The sequence below is a fragment of the Portunus trituberculatus genome, chromosome 31, assembly GCF_017591435.1.
Source record: "Portunus trituberculatus isolate SZX2019 chromosome 31, ASM1759143v1, whole genome shotgun sequence".
NCBI classification, from domain to species: domain Eukaryota; kingdom Metazoa; phylum Arthropoda; class Malacostraca; order Decapoda; family Portunidae; genus Portunus; species Portunus trituberculatus.
Window position 1 is genome coordinate 26,942,850 of NC_059285.1, and position 20,000 is coordinate 26,962,849.

The 20,000-nt window shown below is 40.1% G+C and overlaps 1 protein-coding gene across 5 annotated transcripts in view; it reads left to right on the plus strand.

Moving 5' to 3' along the window:
- Positions 1–20,000, plus strand: part of LOC123511368 (protein masquerade-like) — a 97,760-nt gene that overhangs the window by 45,908 nt on the left and 31,852 nt on the right. For 4 of the 5 annotated variants that reach the window (XM_045267185.1, XM_045267188.1, XM_045267187.1 and 1 more), the window contains exon 3: positions 18,282–18,449. The exons of the other annotated variant lie outside the window; for it this stretch is intronic. In XM_045267185.1, coding sequence (XP_045123120.1) covers positions 18,282–18,449 — 168 coding nt within the window. The remainder of the gene's footprint in view (positions 1–18,281; positions 18,450–20,000) is intronic. 5 annotated transcript variants of the gene reach the window in all.

The following is a 20,000-nucleotide window of genomic DNA, read 5'->3' on the forward strand; positions in this document are numbered from 1 at the left end:
CAGGAGGGCGTTGGGACACCACTGTCATAGTTCAGAAAACTACGGCTGGGCCAACCACCATGGTGATAGTAGGAGAACTTTTCCTCTGTACGACTGAAGCTGGTGGCAGACGCGCAGGAGAAGCTTGTTGGTAAGAGGAAGGGAGAGGTAGATGTAGTGCCAGCTGTTCCAGTCCGTGGAAAAAGTGTCTGGACCCCCCTGTGCTCATCCTGACTTTCCTTATGAGCTACTGGGGCAGCTGAGCTATGGTGGGAGAGGCAAAGAGATCTACCTGAGGGGTCCCCCAGCGGTCCCTTAGAGAGCAGAATGTCTTCGGGCAGAGCTTCTATTCCATGGACGTTCGCCCAAAGATTCTCCTTGCCGGGAACATAGAGCGCTGACAGATGAAGAGAATGGGTTGAGGTTTCTCAAAAAGTCCTTTCTGAGAGGGACAACAGAGCTTCCAACTTGGAAGACCCTTGGCAGTTGAGACAATGAGCTGCAGACATGTTGTTCATTTCAAAAAGGCTCCCCACGTTGCACAGGTTTCAATGCATAGTGAGGAATTTGAAATGAACCCACAACTCCCACCTTCCTTGCACTTGGTGACCCAGGGAGGACTGGTAACCCTAACCCACTTTTGAGGCATCTGTTGAGATCCGGACTTGCGATGGTGGAAGAACCTAAGGGGTCCACTGCTGGAGACAGTGGTCAGCAAACCAAGATCGTAGCAACTCGGTGAGATGGCTGGATACCTGTCAGAGAGTGTCCCAAGAATATAGAGGTATGACCAAGTTGACCTCGATGACAAGCTGGTGGTGACGAATCCTGCTGAAGGAGCAAACTTCTGCTGCAGAGTTTAGGGATCCCAGGATGGCCTCCCACCAGTGGTGGGTCAACGTCCTGGATACCGATGGACAAAAGAGTCGGCATGTCGTGTCATGATACTGAAGGGGTTAATGAAAACATAGACATTCCTGGAGTACCACTACTTCAAATTCTTACCCTTTCTCCCATCCTCATCTTTCTTTCCATTTGTTTCATGTTGTTTTTCTTCTTCTCTTGCTTTATACCAGTCTTCATTCTTTTCCATCTCGTTAATTAATGTCTTTGCTACAGGTACATATCTCTTAATCGCTTCATTATAGATTTTTATAAATATGTTCTTTTCCCATCTATGAACAATTCCCGACGTCGGATATTCTTGGGTTGCCATTGATCGCTGGCTGTTTTAATACGCGACTCGGTATACAGCCAGCCAGCTCGCAAGAGACACACATTCTAAAATTCATATCATAATAAATCTTGAGGTATTGAGTCTTTGTACTGCAAAACATTAATTCCAAGTGTTTATCCTAACATTATCCATATGATCTGGTAATACACACTCTACAAAACTGTTATTATAAGCTTAATACTCACAGTCGCGGTTTCAATGCTCTCGCATTTTTTACAAGTCTCAACTACATATTTGGTTTGAAACATTTTTTCATATAGTTTAACAGAAAGCACTATTTCTCCTCTAAATATTACAAAGGAATACATTCTGTAATAATCTTGGTAGAGCAACATTTTTGCGGCCGAAGGCATATCAAACCGAAAAGACTAACTGAACTCGGGAACACCGAGTCCTCTCAAAACACCAAAATAACCCCGCGGCCCGCGGTTGTTTGGATGCTCGTGTGGAGTAGAGTGACCAGACGTCCCCGATCCGGGGACAGTCCCCGATTTCAGTGACCTGTCCACGGCTACTGCTGTCCCCAGTTTTCTGCAACTGAAAGATCACTTGATGCGTTAAAAAACTACTCCTTTTGATTATGATAATTATCTCCTTTTATCATTACTCTTCTAGAATGTCAAGAATAAGGAGAAGGCCTTAGTTTCCGTGAAGACGCTGAAGTGTATAGCGGACACATTTTAACAGCTAATGGATGTTCATGATCTCAGATATTTCATCAGGTAGAGATTTTTTTTTCTTTGCAACTTGGGTAAATAAGGCGAGAGAAACTTTTGATTGCTGGTTTAGAAATGGTACGGATAGTGTCCCCGTTTTAGTTTTTCCAGTGCAAAAACACTACATGTTTTTACCTCCCTGAACTGAAAATGTCCCCGGAATTTGTCTCAGAAATCTGGTCACCCTAGTGTGGAGTGTTCTTAGAGCTGGAACAGAATGCCGGTTTATACATGTGCTGTAGCTGACTGCAATTCTATATCAAAAAAGAAAAACCAAGGCGTGAAAGGATGGACTGTGTTTCCCAGGAAGAAAGATGCGGCTCGAAGAAGATTATGGGAGACACGATGTAAACGAGGCCCGCCGTGGAGAGCTACCAAGGACCATGCTATCTGCTCAAAGCACTTCATAGATTGGTGCAAAGGACCGTCAGCATCGCATCCAGACCCTGAACTGTTTGCCTATAACCGGTGGGGAGCAGGTAGAAACCTGCTTGATGTTGTTCACATACGGAACGGACAATCTTTCACTGAAGTCATACAAGGATTTTGCATGAAAACATCGTGTTTATTTGATATTTGTCACATTTTCTGGATTTGATTGCTAATTAATTAACTTGAACCAATGAAATGTGCTTGCTTACTGAAAATAATGTAATTCACTCAAGGTGATGAAGTGTCCCAAAACTGAGACCATGAACCAAGCATTTTTGGCTCGTTTTGCCATATTACGTTTTCTGTGCTTGGTGAAGCTGATTAGAGATGTTCCTAATAATTTATTACTTAGTTTGATAGCACATGTATAACGTAAATTTTTTTTTCTAGCATACCTAGTTGAATGTGCTAAATTAAGTTATCTGGCGAATCTGGCAGCTTTTCAGCACTTTCCGACGTCGGGAATTGATTCCAATTTGTGTTCACGATGAATTTCCTCACTTGAATGAAATCTGCCTTCCTGCAATTATATCTTTCACTCTTGTAATTTCTATCCTGTTTTCATTTTCAATTCAGTTAACACATAAACACTTTTGCACTGATACTCTATATTTTCTCAATGATGTTCAACTCCTTCATAAATAATAAATCTAACTTTGATGCCTCCTCCATATATGTGTGTAACTTCCTCACACATAGGGTTCGTTTACTGTAATGTTGTCACTGAAAGACTAGCGGAGAAGGATATGCTGGATAGAACTTTTGAAGTTTAATTCCTTGTGCAAGTGAAGTGGATACAACAACAACCAGTCCAACACCAGGCTACTTTTATCACTCTGTCACTAACTCTTCTCCTTCCTGACACGCTGTTTTCTTAATTACATACTTCTTACAGACTGACTTGTGTTGACACAATACTTCCTATTATACAATACCTATTATATCTATATGATTCTACTACAGAATCTTCCTGATAATCTTGGTCACATAACATAAGAACTACAGTACTGCAATACACAATACAAAAATTAACTCTGTCCTGGACTGCTGCATTTGCTACATGTTGTCTTGATTTATTCATCGTCTCCCTCTAATTGTGGTCCTACAACATCTGCCGATGCTGAAACGTTACCTCCCATGTCATCCTTGGCAGAGATGTCTTAGACACCACTGTCGCTATTAACTATATTGATGGCGGCCGGCTCCCAGGCATCCTCCGCTGCTGCTGCTGCTGTTGCTGCCCCCCAACTTTTCTTGATTATGTAGATTACGTCTGAGAGGGGTCTTCCCACAGTATAAGGACCTTCCTAGGGACTCAGTAACTTTGGCAAATACCTCTTCTTCCCACAGTTCCAGCACTCTGGTCCCCCCTGAGCTTCTTTCTTGTATCATCTTGTTCCCTTGTCCTCTAGTACTACTCATCCTTCTTGTGTCCCACCTTTTCGCAGTACCAGCATGATCCTTTGAATTCGTCTGCCTTGCTGACTGCGCCCTTTGTGCCTTGAAGCCAGAGCTCGAGTCGTTCCTGCAAATTGACAAACTGGACTTCATTAGGGACTCAAACTCCATTGCACTGGCCAGACCTTTCTGCAGGAATGATGGTTTAGCCTGCTTTTACTTGTATCTTTAGTTGAGGGCTGTCCAGAGCATCGATGAGCTGGTCGCGTAGCAGTACCATAATCAGGCCAAGGTTGGCCCCTTCAGGTCCTGAGCCAACTCCTGCAGGCACTCACCACACCACCTATAGTCTTCCAAATCCTTAGGGAATAGTAGGCCTTTCACTGCTGCCACGTTTCACCCAGAATTTGAATGGCCAATGTGTGACCTTATTCACCTCTTATTTATTACTCTCTTCTTCCTCCCTCACCTCTCTCTCTCTCTCTCTCTCTCTCTCTCTCTCTCTCTCTCTCCGTGACAATCCTTCCTCATGCCTATATTCAATTTCCATCTTTATATTCACACTATGTGTGTGTGTGTGTGTGTGTGTGTGTGTGTGTGTGTGTGTGTGTGTGTTTCACTGTTTCACTGTTTGATCTGCTGCAGCCTCTGACGAGACAGCCAGACGTTACCCTACGGAACGAGCTCAGAGCTCATTGTTTCCGATCTTCGGATAGGCCTGAGACCACACACCGGGACAACAAGGTCACAACTCCTCGATTTACATCCCGTACCTACTCACTGCTAGGTGAACAGGGGCTACACGTGAAAGGAGACACACCCAAATATCTCCACCCGGCCGGGGAATCGAACCCCGATGTGTGTGTGTGTGTGTGTGTGTGTGTGTGTGTGTGTGTGGATGGGTGGAATAGGTATCTACCACAGTAACACGTGACCTTGTCTCCCCAGTAATGCATGTTGCCGCGTGAATGGAGTCAAAAATATTTTATCTTATATACGAATAACCTAATTTGTTTTTTAGATGTTCATTCGTATTGTATATGGAAAACAGTTGTTGCACCATTTCTCTTACTAAGGACTGTGGTGAACGTTGGTAAAGATTATAACGTTTTCACAGCAACACTGTTACACAAGACTGCCAGTATTTGTTAGTGATATGCATATCGTGAGCGTGGAACGTTAATTTTTCTTTTGATTATTTTCTTTTAATATTTACTGGATTTTGGTTAAAACATTTTATATGCCTCTTACTTATGTACATGGAGCTCTAATTTGCTAGTTCATGTAGACTTGGTAGAACCGGAAGGCCTACTATTCCCTAAGGAGCACCGCCAGAAAGCCATGTTTAGATTTAGAAGACTATAGTGCAGATCCTGAAGACTTCATCTTGGTATCTCGTCCCATACCAATGCTCTAACATTTGTGCCAGCCTGTATCTGCAATCTCACCTGCAATCTCAACGAAAGTGTCATCCTCCAGTGTTATTCCCACCGGGTACATGCGTGTGTGTGACTTCCTCTCACACAGGGTTTGCTTACTGCAATGTCGTCACTGTGAGAGACTGGTAACAAATCCATGGAGAGAGATAGGCTGGGCAGAACATGTGAAGTTTAATTCCTTGTCTAAGTAAACCGGATAGATAGATAGATAGATGTAAGATGCGCTATTGCCTTTGCAACGGCAGCGCAATTTTCTTTTTTTACTTCAGGGCTGGGTCAGGGCTAAGTCACTCCTTATTTTTCTAGTTTTCCAAAGTTCTTCCACATACAGTGTATATTTTTCTATTTCACCTTCACTTACTGGGTTGAACAAAAGAACTTTTTTCTAATATGGTGTCTTCTGTAATTGCATATCTGCTGAGTATGTCTTTTAGTCCTTGGCAGTGTAATAGTGTTGTAGTGTTTCACTTTCTCCTTCCTGGCAGATGTCACACTTTTCCTCCCCTCCACTAAACCTCTTCCTCCAGTTTAGTTGTAAATAATTAGTTCGGCACCTGAACAATAATTTAGATTTAAATGTATTATCATATATGTTTTCTTCCTTGATTTCTTTTTTATTCATAAAGTACATATTCAACGTTGATTTTCCTTCCATTCCTGCCCTCCATTTCCTTTCTCCCCATATCCTTACTCTCTCCTTCATGTTCTCTTCAGTCATTTGATTTAATTCTTCCATATTGCTTATGTTGACTTGTTTCATATACCCTCTTATTATTCTAAGCCACTGACTTCCTTTACTATTTTCCTTCATTTCTTGTATTATTTCCCTTAATAAATCATTATTTCCTTTCAATACATGTTTTGCGTAGCATAATTTAATTTTTATATCTCTTCCATGGTGGCACTTCCTACTTCTCCTCGTAATGCCTCTACTGCCACATAATTTGGTGCTCCTAAAATATGTCTCCAAACTTTATTTTCTATTCTTTGTAGTTGTTCCAGTTCTGTTTTATTCCAGTCCACTACTGCTCCTCCTGTGAGTACACTTGGCAACACTACACTCTTCCAGTATGTTTTTCCTATTAAAATTTTATTACATGATCTTGCCGCCACTGAAAAAGCTAAGTTTGACATTTTTCTTGCCAATTCAATTTTCATTTCTTTATATTTCTTCATATGCTTTCTTTCTTCTGTAATCCTTATTCCTAGATATTTAATTTCTTTTACTACCTCAATATCCTTTATCTTTTCTGGTTTAGGTTCTTTTCTATTTATAATCAAACATTGGCTCTTTTGTATATTGATGTTCAGCCCACATTCAGCAGAAGTCTCTGTCACTAAAGTTATCATCTGCTTCATTTCTTTCCTGCTGTTTGATAATAGAAGCCCGTCATCTGCATAGAACAACATTGGAATGTATAGTTTACTGTTTTTAAAACCCATGTGGCTTTCATTTATCTTTTTAATAATATGATTAACAAGTAGCACAAAGAGCAGTGGGGATCCTGTACACCCTTGTCGTATGCCACTACTTACTGTGACATAAAACAGCAGCGAGTTCAACACTGCCTCTACTCTTGCTGCTCTCTTCTCATTAACTTTTTTCGTGTATACTTGCACATTGACTTCCAGACTCTTATTCCTTTTACTCAATATTGACTCATGTTGGTTCAGTACCTCCTTTTTAAACAATATCTGTTAAATTTACATAATTCTACTATCTACATAATCTCCTTGACCATCTTTGTAACATAAGAACCATGGTTCTACAATATACAATAAAAGATTAACCAATATCGATTCAATGCAAGGCTTGACTGCCCCCAACCACTGCAAGGGATCGAGCTTAGGTGCTTCTCGAAATAGCATTATGTTTAGCAACATATTTCCTGCTGATTCTTCTCCTCCATTTCATGGTCCATTTTTCCCAGCTGACTTATTTACAGTTGTCCCTCATAAGTGTTACATTATTACTTTTTTCATAAAATTTTCTGTAAACAGTTACTAGTATCTCTTAGCATTAACTTGTATTCATCCTGATTCCATGCATTGATTTTCACTGGTACAGATGCTACTGAAATATCTCTTTCCTTCTCCTTTCCTTTTTGTTATACATCTCTCTCTCTCTCTCTCTCTCTCTCTCTCTCTCTCTCTCTCTCTCTCTCTCTCTCTCTCTCTCTCTCTCTCTATATATATATATATATATATATATATATATATATATATATATATATATATATATATATATATATATATATATATATATATATATATATATATATATATATATATATATATATATATATATATATATATATATATATATATATATATATATATATATATATATATATATATATTCTACTCAAAGGTAAAACACGAATGGCTCAGAAAGTGGCATCTGACAAACGAAGATTAAGAAGTGTAAATAATGAAAAAAGAAAAGTAAAACATCAATTGATTAATATTAACGCTGCAGAAGCTAAATGACTGTATTAGTTAAAATCGTGAGTATTATAGAGATTAAGATGAATGAGCCACCAGAAAATCTGAAAATTGCTGATAATAGTTGCAATGTGTGGACAAAACTAAAGAATTTTAACTGAAGAAAAAAAATAATAAATAAATAAAAAATAAATAAAAACTAAATAAAATAAATAAATAAATAAATAAATAAATATATATATATATATATATATATATATATATATATATATATATATATATATATATATATATATATAGTTTTTTTTTTCTCTTTCATTTAAAATTCTTTGGTTTTGTTCACACATTGCAACTTAACAGCAATTTTCAGATTTTCTGGTGGCTCATTCATCTTAATCTCTGTAATACTCAAGATTTTAACTAATACAGTCATTTAGCTTCTGCATCGTTAATATTAATCAATTGATGTTTTACTTTTCTTCTTTCATTATTTACACTTCTTAATCTTCGTTTGCCAGATGCCACTTTTTCAGCCTTTCGTCTTTTACCTTTGAGTAGAAATTCTTTTTCTCTTCCTCTGTTTTGTCTTATTTTTTTTCCTTAGCCTCTTTTATCAATTCACTTAACGTAAAATCTCTCTCCTTTGTTCATGTTCCTCTTTTTTCAACTCATCTGTGTTGTTGTACCTTGCATGTAATATTAGCTTACATCTCTGATGCTGTTGTCTGTGTTCTAGATTTAACTTTAAAAAATCTTAATTCTCACTCTTTATATCTAATTAGTCCATATACTTCAATTTCATTAACCCAGTCCTTTCCTTCACCCTGGACATGTTTCACTTCATTTTCTTTTACATTTATTTGTTTCCTTTCTCTTTTAACTCCTACAGCTTTCGGTTTTTTTTTTTCAATTAATCCATGTTTTCTTCCTTACTGTATCACGTACTTCTGATTATGTTTGCTTGATAACCTTAACTATTTCCTTCGTTAGGTTGACATTTTCTCGATTTTGAGACTCCATGATCTCTTTGAAATTATATTTTTTCTTCTTCTTTAACTTTTTTTTTTTTATTCTTTATATTCGTATCCTATCTCCTTCACACTATTTCCCTGTTTTGTTTTTTTCTAAAATTTTCTTGGTTTCCTAATTAGAGATCGACCGATTATCGGCGCCGATATTAAGCATTTTGACGCATATCGGCATCGGCCTTTTTTTTTTTTTATAAATTCGACGTCCGATAAGAGATAAATGTAAAACTTGGTTATTTTGGCTCTGATGCAGCCGCGCTTCTCTGTCTTCTGTCACTACTGTCTCCAGCTTTGTTCCACCCACAGCACCATCTGATTGGTTAAAAGCAGAGCCACGATAACAGCCAACCAGCAGTGAAAGCTGTGTATGCACAGTGCTTACAGACACGGTAGAGAACAAGGAACATACAAGGAGGAAGTTGTGGTGTGGGTTAAAGTCTTGGGCAGCTCTAGGGGGTGGTTACTTGGGCTCAAGCCCCAAATGTTTTTCCAAGATCTGATCTGGGATCAAAGATCCAAGATCTGATCTGGGATATGAGGAAAATAGACTGAGTGTAATGTGCATTGCACATTACACTGAATTCTAAGATCTCCGTGCCTTTTGTCCGCTTTGAATTGGTGCTAAGTTGAAGTAAAAAGATTGTAGTTTCAGTGTGCGTGGCAGCGAAAAAAAAAAAAAAAAATCAGCGTCTGTACCCTCGGGCCTCCCCGGATCGCCTAGAATCCTAGATCCGCCCCTGGTTAAAGTTCGGAGGACAGCGGCAGTGCTGCCAACTGTTTGTAGCGAGCAATTTCATAGAAACGTTTCCAGGAGTAACTTATGAAGATTTCTCCCATGCCCCCATCCCCCACAACCTCCTATTCTTTCCCTCTATTCTCTCGTGTTAATAAACTTATAAGGCAAATAAAACATGTTTATATATATATATATATATATATATATATATATATATATATATATATATATATATATATATATATATATATATATATATATATATATACACTGCAAATGAATATCGGCTCCAAATATCGGTTATCGGCCTCTTTGACTACTAATAATCGGTATCGGTATCGGCCCTGAAAAAAACATATCGGTCGATCTCTAATCCTAATGTTCTTGCCTTGAATTCAGTACACTGGGACTTCTGAGCTTTGTTTTATCCTTTCAATATACATATCTTTATTTACATCTTTGACACTCTATTAAATCAAAAGACTCAATATTTCATCTATTTTTTCTTATTTTCCTGTCATCCATTCTGTTATCAAATCATTTCCGGAGGTGGCTTAACGTTGAGTTACACCTAAATGCTAAGGCATTAACCTATCATAACCTAACCTAAGCTATAGCATACGGAGGGGAGGCGCAGCTAACATGGAACCTAAGAAATGATAACCTTATGCCTCTCAAGTGGCAGCGCGTGATTGGAGGAATTAGCTCTATAGATACACCATGAAATCCTTATATGCCGCTACCCACAAATCCCTGTTGATACCCACAAATCTGTTATAAACAATTGAAAATCATTTCAGTGTTTACTCTTGACTGGTGCTGAGCTCGCTGGACTTAGAAACTGACGGCCAAACTAGACCTTTGCGGCTCAATTATTTTATGTTTACGGCAAGGTCACCAAGCCTTCTACATATGTGAGTTTCGTGTTTATACGAGAAACGGACCTTTAAAAGATTAACTAAATTGTTTTATAATACGTGAGCGCCTATGGCGGTGTTGAGACCAAATAATAGAGGTGAATAGAGCCCTTAAGATCCCAGGTATCACTTCCCCTGTCACATTTTCCTACTTTATAAGGTATTACAGGTAATATACCCAGTATCCATTGATACACATTATGCCAAATAAGCCGCTACACCACTAGTGACTGCTTGTCATTCAGTAGTTACATTGGCAGAGACATTTTGTTGTGGATCCTCAAATTATTGCACTGTCAAAGAGGCCATGATGTTGTGTGTTCGTTCGCCCAAAGTTTTCAGAGCACCACCATTAAAAAATATACCCAAATCTTCCGCAATATTGCTATAACCTTATGTCATTATCAAGTAACAGTGCAAATATCCCATCATATTTATATTTTACAATTAATGTGCTTAGATAATGCGTAACATACGAGATTCTCACATAACTGAAAATCCAAGTCGGAGTCACAAGCTTTGAAATGAGTAGCGTGAACAAGTGTGAACCGTGGTCCATCCAGAGTGCGTAGTCCCAGATATCTCGAGAGTGCAAGACTGTTTTCATTTAATTCAAACTGCAAGGAGAATTCTTATGAATTTCAATATCAGCAAACAGTTACTAACTGTATTTCCTTTACATGATAATACTTATCATATCTTCATGCTCCTCATAATAGTATATTTTATTGATTTAAAACTTACAGAGTTGGTAACTCGTCTCACAGCCAATCACCGTAAGTGTTCGCTATCACGTGACTCTGAGAGCTAACACAAGCGAACATATCTTGAAAAGCGTTCGCCTTTGGGGCGCCAAAGGCGAACGCTTTTAGGACCGTTCGCTTTTGGTAAGGTGCTACTGAAAACGCCTTTAGCCAATAGGAAATGCAGCTCTCTAACATTATTACAATTATTAGCATGGGTCTTCCTGTGTCCTGTTTCTAGCGTGTCTCGTTTATTTTCTTAATAATAGACCCCCATGCAGCTTTTTAGTGCTGTTGACTGGGTGAAACCCTTCAGGCTACATCTTTCATCATACTGACTGTATGAGGAAGAAAAGTTTTGCAATCGTTCTTGCTGGATTCCACGTACTGGTTCTTTCGGTCTTAAGAGTATCTTCTTTATACTAAAAAAAAAAAAAAAAAAAAAAAAAAAAAAAAGAGGTGATGGCGTAGTGGATAAGGTGGTGAGCATGGGATCGGGCAGATGTCCACGTGTAGGTTCGAATCCCACTAAGTACAGCCTTGAAACTCTGCCATTTATCGAGTTGTTTAAAGTTAGCTACATATCACTATGATACCCAGATTTTAGGTGGTTACACCAAAGATGCGCTTGAGTGGTGATGGGTACCACTACAAGTAAAATTACTTGTGCCACTAATGGGTGGAAGCTTTATAGTATAGTACTTCCAATACTCTTCAAGTTACCTACAGGTGCTATAGGCCAGGACATAAAGAGAGAGAGAGAGAGAGAGAGAGAGAGAGAGAGAGAGAGAGAGAGAGAGAGAGAGAGAGCTGGGACAGAGAGCAGCGGGACAGAGCTGGCTCAATGACATGAACATCGTGACAAAATACACGAGCTTTGCACTTGATGTAATTTGCTTATACATATACACAAATTTATGTATTCATATACATAATACTTGTAAAAGAAATGTAAGATGAAATATAATTTTCGTTATTTCATCAAAGAAATTTTTATAAATATTGCTTAAACTCAAAATAGATATACAAGATTTTATTTAAGAATTCGTTGCAACACGTCAAGAAAAAGAAAGAGACCAAAATTTAAGTATTCTTAAGAGATAAACACAAGTCTAAGATGAACTTAAAGAATCCTTGTTAATACGATCCCACCAGCTTGCCCCATAGCGAAAGACCCAATAGAGGAAGAATATTTAAGCATTGCTACATGTCTCATGTAGAATACTCGCCACAAATATTTATTAGTATCAAAGAAGGAATATAGTATGCACAATGTCGGCAATTTATCTAAATATGTAAGTTATGGATGTGTGTGTGTGTGTGTGTGTGTGTGTGTGTGTGTGTGTGTGTGTGTGTGTGTGTGTGTGTGTGTGTGTGTGTGTGTAATTTACCTCCTCGGTCGCCTGCTGGTCACCCAGCCAGTCTTCCCCATTACGGAGCGAACTCAGAGCTCATAAACCGATCTTTGGGTAGGACTGAGACCACATCAACACACAACACACACCGGGAAAGCGAGGCCACAACCCTTCGAGTTACATCCCGTACCTATTTACTGCTAGGTGAACAGGGGCCACACATTAAGAGGCTTGCCCATTTACCTTGCCGCTTACCGGGACTCGAACCCGGGCCTCTCGATTGAGTCAAGCGTGCTAACCACTACACTACGGGGTGTGTGTGTGTGTGTGTGTGTGTGTGTGTGTGTGTGTGTGTGTGTGTGTGTGTGTGTAATTCACCTCGGTTGTCTGCTGGTCACCCAGCCAGTCTTCCCCATTACGGAACGAGCTCAGAGCTCATAGACCGATCTTCGGGTAAGACTGAGACCACAACACACTCCACACATCGGGAAAGCGAGGTCACAACCCCTCAAGTTACATCCCGTACCTATTTACTGCTAGATGAACAGAGGCCACACATTAAGAGGCTTGCCCATTTGCCTCGCCACTTCCAGGGACTCGAACCCAGCCCTCTCGATTATGAGTCGAGCGTGCTAACCACTATGAACTACGCGGTGTGTGTGTATTTACCTAGTTGTATTTACCTAGTTGTAGTTTTACAGGGCCTGGGCTTTATGCTCGTGTGGCCCCGTCTCCATATCTATACTTATCCAATCTTACTTTAAAAGTATGCACACTCGTTGCAGACACTACTTCTTCATTTAAACTGTTCCACGTCTCAATACATCTTTGCGGGAAACTATATTTTTTAACATCTCTCAGACATCTTCCTTTTCTCAGCTTTTTACTATGCGATCTTGTGCTTCGAATGTCATATTCTTCTCTCAGGATCAGTTTCTCATTATCCACTTGGTCCATTCCGTTGATCAATTTATAAACTTGTATCAGATCTCCTCTCTCCCTTCTTTGTTCCAGGGTTGGTAGATCCATAGCCTTTAGTCTCTCCTCATATGTCATCCCTTCAAATTCTGGAACCATTCTTGTAGCCATTTTTTGTAGTCTCTCCAACTTCCTTATGTGTTTTTTATGAGGGGTCCACACTACTCCTGCATATTCCAATCTGGGTCTTATTATAGTACTTATCAATTTCTTCATCATTTCTTTGTCCATGTAGTGAAATGCTACTCCAATATTCCTTAGCAAATTATATGTTTCTCTAAAAATTCTATCAATATGGCTTACTGGTTGATTGTTTTCTTCCATCGTCACTCCTAAGTCCTTTTCCTTTTTACTTTCTCCAGTTCTACTCCATCTCCCATCTTATAGATTCCCACGGGTCGTCTTTCACTCTTTCCCATTTCCATGACATGGCTTTTGTTCACATTGAATTCCATTTCCCACTTCTTACTCCATTCCCAGATCTTATTTAGGTCTTCTTGCAGTATTTCACAATCCTCCTTTTGCTTTATAACTCTGCACAGTTTCGTATCATCTGCAAACAGATTTATGTAGCTGTTCACTCCTTCTGGCATGTCGTTAATATAAATGAGGAAAAGTATTGGTGTGTGTGTGTGTGTGTGTGTGTGTGTGTGTGTGTGTGTGTGTGTGTGTGTGTGTGTGTGTGTGTGTCTGTGTGTGTGTAATTCACTTCGATCGTCCGCTGGTCACCCAGCCAGTCTTCCCCATTACGGAGCGAGCTCAGCTTGGGCTGCGTTTGAGACGGCGCAGTCGCCGCTTACCGGGACGTGTGTGTGTGTGTGTGTGTGTGTGTGTGTGTGTGTGTGTGTGTGTGTGTGTGTGTGTGTGTGTGTAAAAAAGAGAAAACCGGCCAAGAGTAATAGAAACAGTCATTAAGAAAAAAAAGTCCACTGAGGTGCCAGTTCTTGAACAGGGTTGAAAAAGTCTGCCAAAAGAAGTTCAGGTCATAGATTGGAAATAAAGAAGCAGGCAGGGATTTCCAGAGTTTATCAGAGAAATTGATGAATGATTGATAGTACTTGTTAACTCTTGTATTAACGAGGTGGATAGAATAGAGAGATGAGGAAAAATAAGCAGCTAGAAATTTCAGAACAGTTAGCATTAAAATAGAGGGGAAAGATAGCAGGAGATACAACATTGCTGCAGTGAGAAAGAGACTTCTGCCAGTCAAAGGAGAGGAGTTGATAAGACAAAAAGTTTTAATTTCACCCTGTCTAAATACAGCAGTATGAGTGGAATCTCCTCATAAGTAGTCATTCGAAAGATATTGCGTCACCAAATTTGGTTTGAATGCGCTATAGAAGGGGGGATACGGATTTTGTACAAGGTTAGCAGTTCGTGGGATGGGAATAATTGGAGACGATTCAGAACACCTAACTTCATAGAAACTGTTTTGGCTAGAGAAGAGATGTGAACTTTCTACTTTAGATTAGAAGTAAAGGACAGACGAAGGATGTGTAGTGTAGAAGAGGCGGACAGTTGAAGTCATTGAAGAAGAGGGGATAGTTTTCTGGAAGATTGTATAGTGGTGATAGATGGAGGTATTGAGTTTTTGAGGCATTGAACACTACACTGCCCCAATCAGAAATCTTAGAAAGATCAAAAGTCAAGCGTTCTGTGGCGTCCATGTGTGATCTGTTTACTTCTTAAAGGGTTGGTCATCTCTGAAAAGTGAAGGGTAATATCATCAATGTAGGACTGGATAGGACAAGAAGTTTGGTTTAGATCATTGATGAATAATAGGAAGAGAGTGGGTGACAGGTTAGAACTACGAGTAACACCGCTGTTAATAGATTTAGAAGAACAGTGGCTGTCTACTACAGCAGCAGTAGAACGGTCAGAGAGGAAACTTGAGATGAAGTTGCAGAGAGAAGGATAGAAACCTTAGATGGATAGTTTGGAGATCAAAGCTTTGTGTCATACTATCAAAAGCTTCTGATATATCTATGGCAACAGCAAGAGTTTTACCAAAACCTCTAAATGAGGACCACAAAGACAAGTAAGGGAAACCTGAAGATCAGCAGTAGAGCGTCCGTGACGGAACCTATACATCAGATATAGAAGATTGTGAAGAGAGCTATTTAAGAATCTTCCAGTTGAGGATAAATTAAAAACTGTAGATAAACAAGATATTATAGCAATAGGACGGTAGTCTGAGGGATTAGAACGGTCATCTCTTTTTAGGATCAGGCTGAGCGTAGGCAAACTTCAAGCAAGAATGAAAGGTAAAAGCACTAAGAAATAATTTCTGAGAACATTAGGAGGGACCCCATCAGGTCCACAAGCCTTCTGAAGATTTAGGCCAGCAAGGAAATGGAAAACATTATTTTAGATAGGTGGCATGAATTACTCAGAGGGGGAAAGAGAGGGAGGAATATGCTCTGAACCATACAAGGTAAAGAAAGTTTTTTAGCTAAGAGTTGAAAGAAGAGTTCATCTTTACAAATAAATGAGATGGCAGGATAAAACAAAGGAGGGAAATATGAAGAGCCAAGTTAATGGAAATGTTTTTGAGCTACGTGCTAGAAGTCATGAGGGGAGTTAGATCTCGAAAGACTTTAACACTTTTTAGTTGTGTGTGTGTGTTATTCACCACGGTTATTTACCACGGTCGTCTGCTCGTTACCCAGCCAACCTTTCTCCTACGGAAAGAGCTCAGAGAGCTCGTAGTAACCGATTTTCGGGTAGGACTGAGACCACATCACACACAGCACACACCGGGAAAGCGAGGCCACAACCCCTCGAGTTACATCCCGTACCTATTTACTGCTAGGTGAACAGGGGTTACACATTAAGAGGCTTGCCCCTTTGCTCGCTGCTTCCCGGGACTTGAACCCGGGCCCTCTCGATTGTGAGTCGAGAGTGCTACTATACTACGCGGTGTGTGTAATTCACTGTTTGATCTGCTGCAGTCTCTGACAAGACAGCCAGACGTTACCCTACGGAACGAGCTCAGAGCTCATTATTTCCGATCTTCGGATAGGCCTGAGACCAGGCACACACCACACACCGGGACAACAAGGTCACAACTCCTCGATTTACATCCCGTACCTACTCACTGCTAAGTGAACAGGGGCTACACGTGAAAGGAGACACACCCAAATATCTCCACCCGGCCGGGGAATCGAACCCCGGTCATCTGGCTTGTGAAGCCAGCGCTCTAACCACTGAGCTACCGGGCCGTGTCACTGAGCTACCGGGCCGTGTGTGTGTGTGTGTGTGTGTGGGTTAGTGCATTCGCGCGCTTGCATTTAAGCACACACACACACACACACACACACACACACATACAGAGAGAGAGAGAGAGAGAGAGAGAGAGAGAGAGAGAGAGAGAGAGAGAGAGAAAGATCCTGGAGAAAGCTTGACTGGGTTACAGCACTCTTATTAGTCACACGGAACTGACTCAAAGGGAAGTTCTAACTGATATGTGTTTTTTTTTTTTTTTTTTCATGCAAGAGGGAAACTTGCCAAAGCAACAATATATTAAAAAAAAGGCCCACTGTAACTACAAGTTCCCTAAAAGATTTTAAAGGAATTAGCCAGAAGATAGGGACGAATGTGTGTGTGTGTGTGTGTGTGTGTGTGTGTGTGTGTGTGTGTGTGTGTGTGTGTGTGTGTGTGTGTGTGTGTATGTGTAATTCACCTTGGTCGCCTGCTGGTCACCCAGCCAGACTTCCCCATTTCAGAGCGAGCTCAGAGCTCATAGACCGATCTTCGGGTAGGACTGAGACCACAACACACACACACACCGGGAAAGCGAGGCCACAATTCCCCGAGTTACATCCTGTACCTATTTACTGCTAGGTGAACAGGGGCCACATATTAAGAGGCTTGCCCATTTGCCTCGCCGCTTTCCGGGACTCGAGCCCGGCCCTCTCGATTGTAAGTCGAGCGTGCTAACCACTACACTACGCGGTGTGTGTGTGTGTGTGTGTGTGTGTGTGTGTGTGTGTGTGTGTGTGTGTGTGTGTGTGTTACATTTATTTCTCCTGTTACTCTTTGACGAGTGTTAATTTTTCTCTTCTCTCTCTCTCTCTCTCTCTCTCTCTCTCTCTCTCTCTCTCTCTCTCTCTCTCTCTCTCTCTCTCTCTCTCTCTCTCTCTTTATTCATACATTTTGGTTTGGTAGCTTTATATATATATATATATATATATATATATATATATATATATATATATATATATATATATATATATATATATATATATATATATATATATATATATATATATATATATATATATATATATATATATATATATATATATAAACATAAATTTATTTATGCACTATCTAACAAAGGAGCGTGTATGCATATACTTGTTAAAAACAGAGATAAACAGCAGCTTATTTACTCGTAGATTGCACTGTTGTGTAGAAGGAAATGATGATTAATAATGTTACAGAACGGATTTGCCTGCTACACCCTAAAATGTTCTTTGCATAATCATATTCAATAACATTATCTTGGATGATAAAGAGGCATGCGTATCTGAGCTCTCCCAGGAGCTCAGCCATTAAAGTGCATTCTTACAAAGCACATAACACTTATAGGCATCAAAGCAAATGTCTTCTAAAGCGTTGCTTTAATAGGCATTAAGAGATACCTTTATATTCCATCATAGTAGTGTGATAATTGTGATAAATGCTGTGATGATGATGATGACAATGAAACGAAGAAAATATGATAATGGAGTATTCAGATAAGGCAACTCCAAAGCGTGTCTCGTCGTTCAAGTCCCTTAAACTTCGCCGTGAACGTCTTTTGAATATGTATAACTTTAAACACAGTAATTGTACCCAGGCGAGGAATGTGACATGGTGTGGCTTTTGTTGCAGCACTTCTGGACACCCTTGCCAAGGCCACGGACTCAGATCAGTGCCCTGGGAAGTGCCTCCATGCGCTGGCGGCCATTATGTGCAACGAGGTGGTGAACGGCGAGGACCTCTGCCCCGACGGATCAGTGTGTTGCCGTATCCGCGTTCCTCCAAGTAAACAAAAACCTGGTCAGTAAGAGAGAGAGAGAGAGAGAGAGAGAGAGAGAGAGAGAGAGAGAGAGAGAGAGAGAGAGAGAGAGAGAGAGAGAGAGTCAAAAAAGGCAGAATTATTTCTAATGCAAGAGGGAAACTAGCCAAGGAAAGAAAAACGTAAAAAAAAGCCCACTTGATGAGCAAGCTCCATAAGCGATTAGTAAGGAATTAGCCAAAAAAGAGGGAAAATATCTTGAAATATCCCACTTCAAAGAAGTCACATCGTATGAAGATGGAAATCAGAAGCGGGTAGCGAGTTCCAGAGTTTACCAGAGAAAGGTATGAATGATTGAGAATATTGGTTAACTCTTGTATGAGAGAGTTTGACAGAATAAGGATGTGAGGAAGAAGAAAACCTTGTGCAGCGAGGCCGCACGGGGAGGAGAGGCATGCAGTTAGCAAGATCAGTAGAGCAGTTAGGATAAAAATACCGATAAAAGATAGATAGAGATGCATGCAAAATTTCGGCGGTGAGAAAGAGGCTGAAGACAGTCAGTCAGAGGAGGGGACTTAATGAGACGAAAACCTTTTGATTCCACCCTATCTAATAAAGCTGTAAGAGTGGAATCCCCCCCCCGACAAACATGCGAAGAGTACTCCATACAAGGACGGATAAGGCCCTTGTACAGAGATAGCAGTTGGACGGGCAAGAAAAACTGGCGGAGACGCCTCAGAACGCCTAATTTCATAGAAGCTGCATTAGCAAGAGATGAGATATACAGTTTTCAGTTTAGATTATGAGTAAAGGACAGACCGAGGATGTTCAATGTAAAAGATGGGGACAGCTGAGTGTCATTGAATAAGAGGGGACAGGTGTCTGGAAGGCTGCATCGAGTTGATAGATGGAGGAAATTAATTTTTTGAGGCATTGAACACTACTACTTTTCTCTGCCCCATCAGAAAACTTAGAAAGAACAGAAGTCATGCGTTTTGTGGCGTCCCTCCGTGATCTGTTGACTTCCTGAAGGGTTGGTCGTTTCTGAAAAGACGTGGAAAAGTGTAGGGTGGTATCATCAGGATAGGAGTGGATAGGGCAAGAAGTTTGGTTAAGAAGATCATTAATGAATAAAAGAAAGAGAGTGGCTGACAGGACAGAACCTTGAGGAGCACCACTGTTAATAGATTTAGGAGAAAAACAGTGGCCATCTACCAAGGCTGCAATAGAACGGTTGAAAAGGAAATTTGAGATAAAATTGCAGAGAGAAGGATAGAAACCATAGGTGGGCAGTTTTGAAATCAAACCTTTGTGCCAGAGTCTATCAAAAGTTTTTGGTATGTCTAATGCGACAGCAAAAGCCAGAAGATCACCAGTAGAACAACCTTGTCAGATGCCATACTGGCGATCAGAGAGATTGTGAAGTGAAAGATGTTTGAGAATCTTCCTTTTGAGGATAGATTAAAAACTTTAGATAACCAAGAAAGTAAAGCCATAAGGGGGTAGTTTGAAGAATTTTCAGGAACAGGCTGAAAGTAGGCAAACTTCCAGCATGAAGGAAAGGTAGAAGTCGATAGACATAGTTGAAAGAG